This window comes from Loa loa (genome assembly GCF_000183805.2).
Source record: "Loa loa unplaced genomic scaffold supercont3.154, whole genome shotgun sequence".
NCBI classification, from domain to species: domain Eukaryota; kingdom Metazoa; phylum Nematoda; class Chromadorea; order Rhabditida; family Onchocercidae; genus Loa; species Loa loa.
Genome location: NW_018108334.1, coordinates 65,099 through 73,005, shown reverse-complemented (window position 1 = coordinate 73,005; position 7,907 = coordinate 65,099). Strand labels below are relative to the sequence as shown.

At 31.4% G+C, this 7,907-nt stretch overlaps 1 protein-coding gene across 1 annotated transcript; it reads right to left on the bottom strand.

The window, feature by feature from the left end:
* Nucleotides 1-2,451: 2,451 nt before the first annotated feature.
* On the bottom strand, nucleotides 2,452-3,943 carry LOAG_10792 (hypothetical protein; the record flags this gene model as incomplete). The annotated part of the gene is made up of 3 exons (XM_003146316.1): nucleotides 2,452-2,987; nucleotides 3,123-3,271; nucleotides 3,777-3,943. The coding sequence occupies 3 exons, from the start codon at nucleotides 3,941-3,943 to the stop codon at nucleotides 2,452-2,454; spliced, it is 852 nt and encodes a 283-aa protein (XP_003146364.1).
* Nucleotides 3,944-7,907: the final 3,964 nt, after the last annotated feature.

Here is a 7,907-nt window from a genome sequence, read left to right as displayed (position 1 = left end):
TCTTCAATAAAATTCAATTTAAACTGATAATTCAGTTTTATCACTCACACGTGCTTGGTAATCTCATATCCATCCCATAGACCGTACAACATTTCCCCATCGATCTGTTGCTTTGAATAGAGGATGATAAGAATCTTTCTGTGAAGAAATTCTTTTCACTTGAAAATCTACGTTCTATCTCAATGATACAATATGATAAATACGCAATATTTTCAGTATTTCAAACTTAGGATGAAAGAGAAAAGTCAGTAATTTGATCACTTTATCACATAGTTTAATTTTAATTAATTGAGAAGAAGAAGCTTCTATTAACTGAATATCTCTAAAAGTGTACTTTTTTAAAGTTCATTGATATCAAAAAAAATTTTAGTAAGCAATGCTGAAAGTAAAATGAACAAATAAGCCTTACTGTCATTTAATTCATGTATGACATCAATGATTACTTGCAAACATAGATGACACATTCTTGTGAAACATTCGGTGACAAATAATGTGGCCAAAGGTAAGCAGTTGAGGAGTATCGCGCTAATTTTGATTGATATAATCATTTAAAGCTGCTAATTATTGCAAAAAAGGGATATTAAGAATTAACTATGACCTTATTGACCTTCAATTAACCCGACCTTCTCTTTGACTTTCTATTTTGGTATTTTAATTATCATTATCTCATCATTGCATCTAACATTTGCTATAATTAGTAGTTTAAATTAATTGCTTTATATTTTCACTGTGCTTTTCTTTTTTATCACTACTCATTTCAGCTAATGATGCACTTTTTTTTTAAACTACTACATTTTTATCTTGAGTGTCACGTTTACAGAGAGAGGGAGAGAGAGGGAAAAAAAAGAAGGAGGGAGAAAGGGTGAAGTAATTAATCAAGCTGTGATCATTTCCTTATCACCACTGTCGCTGTCATCTAATGAAAATGTAATGAGGAATTAATTTGTTTATGTAAATAAATTAAATAATAAACAGATGAAATGAAAAATCAAACATTCAATGATGAATGACCGTTGGTCACTGTAAATAAATGTCAATTGCAATAATTCTATTGATATTAAGGGAGCCTACCAACTATGTAAACAACAAATTGGGTAATAAAATTGTCACCAGTGTCACTTCATCGAACTAACATGCAAAAACTAAAATTTTTAATTGATAACTGTATCCCATTGTAGCGCAATGATTTTTCTGCCTTAGTTGTTAGTCTCATTTATTTATCTCTTTTAAAATATTTACAATCTTTAATCTTCCCCCATCACCTCATCCTGAAACAAATATAAATTTGCGAAATTGGAGAAGGGTGACAGAATGGTGACATGAAATGTTGGAATGATTAAACAGCACAAGGTGTAAAAAATTTCTCATCTTGAAATTTTTTTAAAAAATTTTGAAATTTTAATACTTTTGAAAGGGAAAAATTTGATTGTAACGGATATGCTACATTATAAATGTATATGTTATATTTTGTACGAATTATAAGCGCTATATTTAGCAATAATTAATGTGATTAATAATTAATGTCTAAGATTTTTTTCAAATTTTCTTTCATCAAAGATATAAATTGTTGGTAGCTTGTCGGGAATGATTTTATTTAAGTAGAAATCCAAGAAAACAATATGCTAATCAGTCTAAGGATAATCGAATTCTTCTTTAATCACTGCTTGGATAACTTGTTTCATTATTTAAATGGATGCAGTGGAGTAATGTGAAAGTTCAATCATCTAATGCATCGCAGAATTTTCTCTTCACAAGCATTTACAGCAAACAATAATTATGCAAAAACGTATTTAAAAGTTTGAAGTTAAAAACAAACAACTTTCAAATTTTATAAACTACGAATTTTATCAGTGTGAGGGATACTTTCCAGAAGAGAATTTCGATGCAGCTCAATTTAAATTTGGCAATTAATGACAACAAAAGCAGTTGTCATTTTTGATGACCATTTATTTAAAGCATATTATCAACGACTGAGGTGATTCATTTTATCACTGATATTAAGAAATCCTTTATCTCTGAGCTTATTTTAATTTTTGCAAAACATCGCTCAGGTGTTGAGATCATATTTCAAGGTGAACAATAAGTAAATGCAGAAATCGGGCTTGATAAGGGATTTTAGAGCTTAATGAGAACATTAAGTCTAACATTAACTCAAGCAAGTGTGTAATTTGTGGACGAAACAAATATGCCAATTGATTGATTCAGAAATTTCAAATTACAGTTTCTAAATTATTCGTCACCAATTTCTTATGGAATAATTTAATTTAAAGCACAAAATTCAGTTTGATTTAATACAAAATATGCTGGGCTATCGCCCATAACCAATTCCAAGGCTTCTTTTTCTTCCCCAATTTTTTTTTAAATCATACTTTTAGCAAAGTGAGTACAACGGATAATTCATTTAATTCATTACCACAGCATAGCTTTGTAAACAAAATAAAAACCAATTGTTCAGGCTTTCTGCAATGACACGGCAACACGTCGGCGTGGACATGGGCAATAGGCAGCGTCCTCCCCAGGAGTTCCAGGTGTTCCTCTTGAACCAGGTGAACCAGGTTGTCCATCTGCGCCAGTTTGTCCTGGTGGTCCCTGTGACCCTTGACGTCCCTGTGATCCTTGGCTTCCTGGTAAACCTGGTTGTCCCGGAGGACCAGGTGGTCCAGGCTGTCCTGGTGATCCATGTGGTCCAGGTAACCCTTTTCCACCCTGTGGTCCAGGAAGGGCAGGTATTCCTGGTTCACCTGGACGACCAGGCATTGCTGCTTCTCCTGGTGAACCAGGTGGACCTGGTGATCCTCTGCTACCAGCTGATCCACGATTTCCAGCTGGTCCTCGTAATCCGTTACTACCTGGTCGCCCTGGTTGCCCTGGTGGTCCTGGTGGTCCTGGTGGTCCGTGTGGACACGAACGACAACGTCCTTCATAATTATAATTAATGGCTGGCATGTTACCAGGAAGACCTGGTGCACCAGCTGGTCCCGGGAGACCTGCAAATAACAAATAATAGAATTAAACATCTAATGCTTAGAGTATTAAAGATCTTAATACAAAGATTTTGTAACTTTTAACAAATCTTAATTAAAAGTACAGAAATCTTTATCAATATTGTATGACTGCTTTACCAGGTGTTCCGTCTTCTCCATTTAGACCAGGTGGTCCTGGAGGTCCAGGTGGACATTGGTTGTTAGGATTACATTGACATAGGGGAGCTTGCCTTGCAACCCTGATTTTGGCAAAGCTAGATGAAGCCATCTTGTAACGATATTCACCTCTATAAAAATATTGCTAGTCGAATTCAAGGATTGAAAATATGCATTTATTCATTAAATTTTTCAAAATTTTAATAAATCAAAGCTTAAAACTCACGAAATTTCAGCAAATTATAGACGAAAGTTTCGTTTTACTAATTTGATCTCATACAACAGTTTTACTCCATTTTCATCCTAATCCAGCGTCTCATTATCATTAATTTTGTTCTGTCAAATTGTTTACCATATCACATCATATTATACCATATCACACACAAGCACTTTACAGTATTTCAAAAATTTTTCATTACTTTCTGACTTATTTTGCGCAGGCATAAAAGTTTCGTGAGAGTGTAAGAAATTTTTATTTTGTCGTAAAGAAGGATTAGAATATGTAATATTATACTGTTCATTGTTATTTAGGTAATAATTAATTGGAAAATTGATAGATCACAGATAATTTTTGCAAATCAACAAAAAAAGTTAATCAATTAATCGTTAACAGTTGATGAGAAATGATAAAATTACCGAATATGACTTTCCATTCCACGGAATTCCTTCGCTTCTTCAATAATCTCGTCATTGATAGAACTAATTCTGGACGCTAGACCTTTTAATGAGTAGATGCAAATGATGAAACTTAAAAGTGATAGACCAATGGCCGAATAAGCAGCAGAATGAGCAGCAGTCGTCATTTCACCTCTACAGTAAATATCTCGTCCAACCAGGTAATCGTTGCTTCTTTGCTTATAAATTTCAAATAGCATTATACATATATATATGCCCTCGGGTAGAATCAAGGTAGGCGGGTACCGGTAAGAGTTCAATACTTGCAAAAGAAACTGGAAAATTGAATGAAGAGGAAGTCAGTGCAAGTTAACGAAATTCTATACTGGCATTTTTTGAAAAAAAAGTAACAAACGAGTCAAGGAAACAAAGTGATATTGCAAAATGGGCAAAGAGAGCTAACGGACGCATACCTGGAACGGAACCGGATTGTCACACTTCGGAATACACCCTGATGTTCAAATTCTACTTTCCTTCTTATTTCTCATCTTTATGATTCCCATTTGCTATAATGTTAGTAGCAGTAACTAATAAATGATTGTTTTACAGTTGATTTCCCGCGGAGCAATGGTATGCTAATGACTCATTGTCATTTGAGGGTGACATTTCGCATTAAATAAGTTTTAATTAGACATTAACGAGCTTATACTAATTGTGACGTCAAATATTGTTCGGCAACAAAATTATAAGTGACACAACAAAATGTAAATGCAATAAATTAGCTTCCAAGGTATAATTTAACAGGATATTCATCGTTACCTAAAGAGAATCGTGCGCAATTGGAACAACTATAAATCAATTTTATAAAATACATCGTTTCATTCGATTCAGAGGAACTATCACTGACTCGAAATCTTTGGCTGTAATTGAATTCTATGCAGAAGTTTTAATTTTTCTTTTTCCCCTTACTATCAGATTTTTATCAGAGACAAAGTTCAAAATATATGAATGAAGTTAATTGATCAATTTTTCAAATTTAAAATGACCTCTGCATTCGATGCACGGCTGTTATTATTTCAAATCTTCACCGATAACAGTTGTTTCTGCACATGCTACTGATTTTCATTGACTTCTGCAGGAAATCTAATTTCGAATTTTAATTTTAAATTTATTTAAAACATTTGTTAATCAATTCAAGCAAACTTATCATTTCTTTATACCATTCCTTTTCTCTCCCCTTTTTTTTCAAAAAAATTCTTCAATGACATGTGACAATAGCATGTAACAAATTCTTCCTAAAAGCAGTACCGTTAACAGAACTGTTGTTTTTCGATCGCATAATTACTGATTAAAATTTCTTTTCAATTAAAAATTTTAAAGTTCAATGACATGTAAGAAATACAAACTGCAAGTGGAAAAAAAAGATAAATAAAAATATTGAAAAATGAGCAAAAAATAAAAAGAGGATTAGAAGTATATTAAACTTATTTTCCATCTTCTAGACCAATTATCAGGCAAAATTTCCAATTCTCTTTGCTAGGATAGCAAATTCGAACATGAAATTAAAGTGGTATCCTTTCTGGCCATTATCGACTGAAACAGATGAATAACTTGTCCAACTTACTGCAACACCAAACAACATGATCGAACCATTTTATGGATATTAGTTATTACTGAGTTTATCATCATTGAATAATTTTAATAAGACAGACGAATGATGATAATTTCTTTAATATAAGTAGTAGGACCAGTTAAAATTTAACACAATAATTTAAAAAGTAAAGTAAGAAGATCAGCTTAGTAGACTAATGTGGAGTGATAATATCATCAAGATGATGCAGATGTCTATAGGACAGAGTAAATATACCAAAGAATGGGACAACCAAATAGATTCCATAAATTCATTAATAGTTAAGATAAGTCGTGAAAGTTTTAAAAATATTAGCCAAAATTTCTGTCCTAAAAATTATAATTATTGAAAAATCTTGTTATTCTGGTATTTTCGTATTTAAGATTCAATTTCAAATCAAAATCTGGAAATGCAAAGGGAAATTATGAAGCATAAATATTAATTAATCAATTGCTGTCAAAGTTGAAAAAAAACTCTTGCCAACACTTCCTGAAACAAGAAAATGATTGAGAATAATGCAATTACTGAAATAACAGTATTAATTATCATGTTTCTACTCATCTGATGGTTAGGCTACAAGAGAAAGTGAAAATTTAAGTTGTGTAAGCTGAAAAATCCGGATTTTATGAATTATTCAAATATCAGTTCAAGATTTATAATTATTTCTTATAATGGTTGAATTTGTTTTTTCCAAAAATTAACTTCAATTTATATTTTGATTTTAAAGTAATTTCAACATAATGCTGCAATTATGTTTTGACCATTTGTTTTTCGGACTTAAATTTTCACGCGCTTTATAAGGTTCTTCCTATACTACGCACTAAAATGTGAAACTTTTCTGTACAAAGACATTTCCAATTCAACTTGACATTAGAAGAATAAGTTAAAAATTTGCATTTTAATGAGATCATTTTGGAATAACTTTGTTTGAACAGTCCCGATTTGCTAACCTGAAATGTAGAGTTGACAGCAATCATCATTAATACTACCATCATCCCATAATCAATATCATTATCGCTATTATCGTCAACATTACCAACATTTTACCATCAATATTATAATCATTGCTATCATTAACATTACCGGCATCTTATCGTCAATTATTATTGCCTTATCATCAACATCATCAATATCTCGTCATCAATATCATTATTGCCGCTATCATCAACATTACCAATCAGCATCATCGATAATCATATGTGAATTCTAGTTGTATTTTAATGACCCTCCATGAAGCTGTTGTGATAAGAGGATAATCATATGTGAATTTTAGTTGTATTTTAATGACTTTCCATGAAGCTGTTGTGATAAGAGCAAACAACACTACAAGCCCTTTTCCAAGCTAAAAACACTACCTGACTTAACTTCACTATTATACTTCAAAATAAAAACAACAACAACAACAACATTATTAGCGGTATGGGAGGGGAGATCTTTCGATCCTGTTAGCACCTTTGCTTCAATTCTTTAGCTCTTCTTTTCTATCATTAGCACAAGCTAACCCTCTTAAACTTACCGATTACTATCAGCTCTTCAGAAACTAACTAGTTAAATAGATAGACTAACATGATGACTATTCAAACATTACTATTTCTTTTCCACTTATCTTTTTCCCATCATCCCATCATCTTCCTCATTTCTTTTCTATTACCACAAATCCATTCAAATTTCTTAAAACTTTTCAATAATTAAATCAAAACATTTGAATGATTTCCAGCCATTTCTCCTTGGCTCTTGGCTTTTGGCTCTTGGCTCCTTACTCGTTCATATTATATTCTTACAACTAATTTATTTCATTTAGTAATTTCATATTAAATATATTCAACATTCTGTTTGATATAATTTTATTCCTATTTGTTTTTTCTCTGTCGAAATAAAAAATTTTATTTCATCTTAGCGATAAGCAAAAAAAGTATTCACTTCTTTATCGAAAACAACTTATTATCACTCACAATACTTTTGAAAATGAAAATTTAAAATAAAACATTAAATTGTTTGCATGGAATGAAAATGAAATTGAAGAGAATATTGAATTTTAATAGTAATCAATAAGTAGCGGAAAAAAATCATTGAATTTAATAAATTTGATTTTAAAAATCGATTTGCAAAGGCGCCACTAAAAGAAACATACGCGCCTCTGTATGCATTCATACCTGCATGAATGCTCACGAAAGTATTAGTTTTGTGCTTATCACTCATTAATTTTCACCAATTTTTCAATTTTCATCCTTCAAGACTTTTAACTTTAAATGAGATTTAATGAAAGTTAGATATCTGCTGGAAATCATTACAAACATTAAAAGCAAACTGCTTTTTTTTCTTCCTTTCTTTCTTTTTTTTTAAAGCATTTTTTATTTTTTAGCTTTTTCTTCTATTTCTTCTTCATCTCGTTTCTCCCACATCGGAATAATCGAAATCTATTGAATTTCATTCCATCCTCTTGCAAATTCTTCTTTCTTTTCACTTTATCTTCATCTTCTTCCCTCTTTTTTTTTTTTTTTTTTTTTTTTGTCTATTTCTGT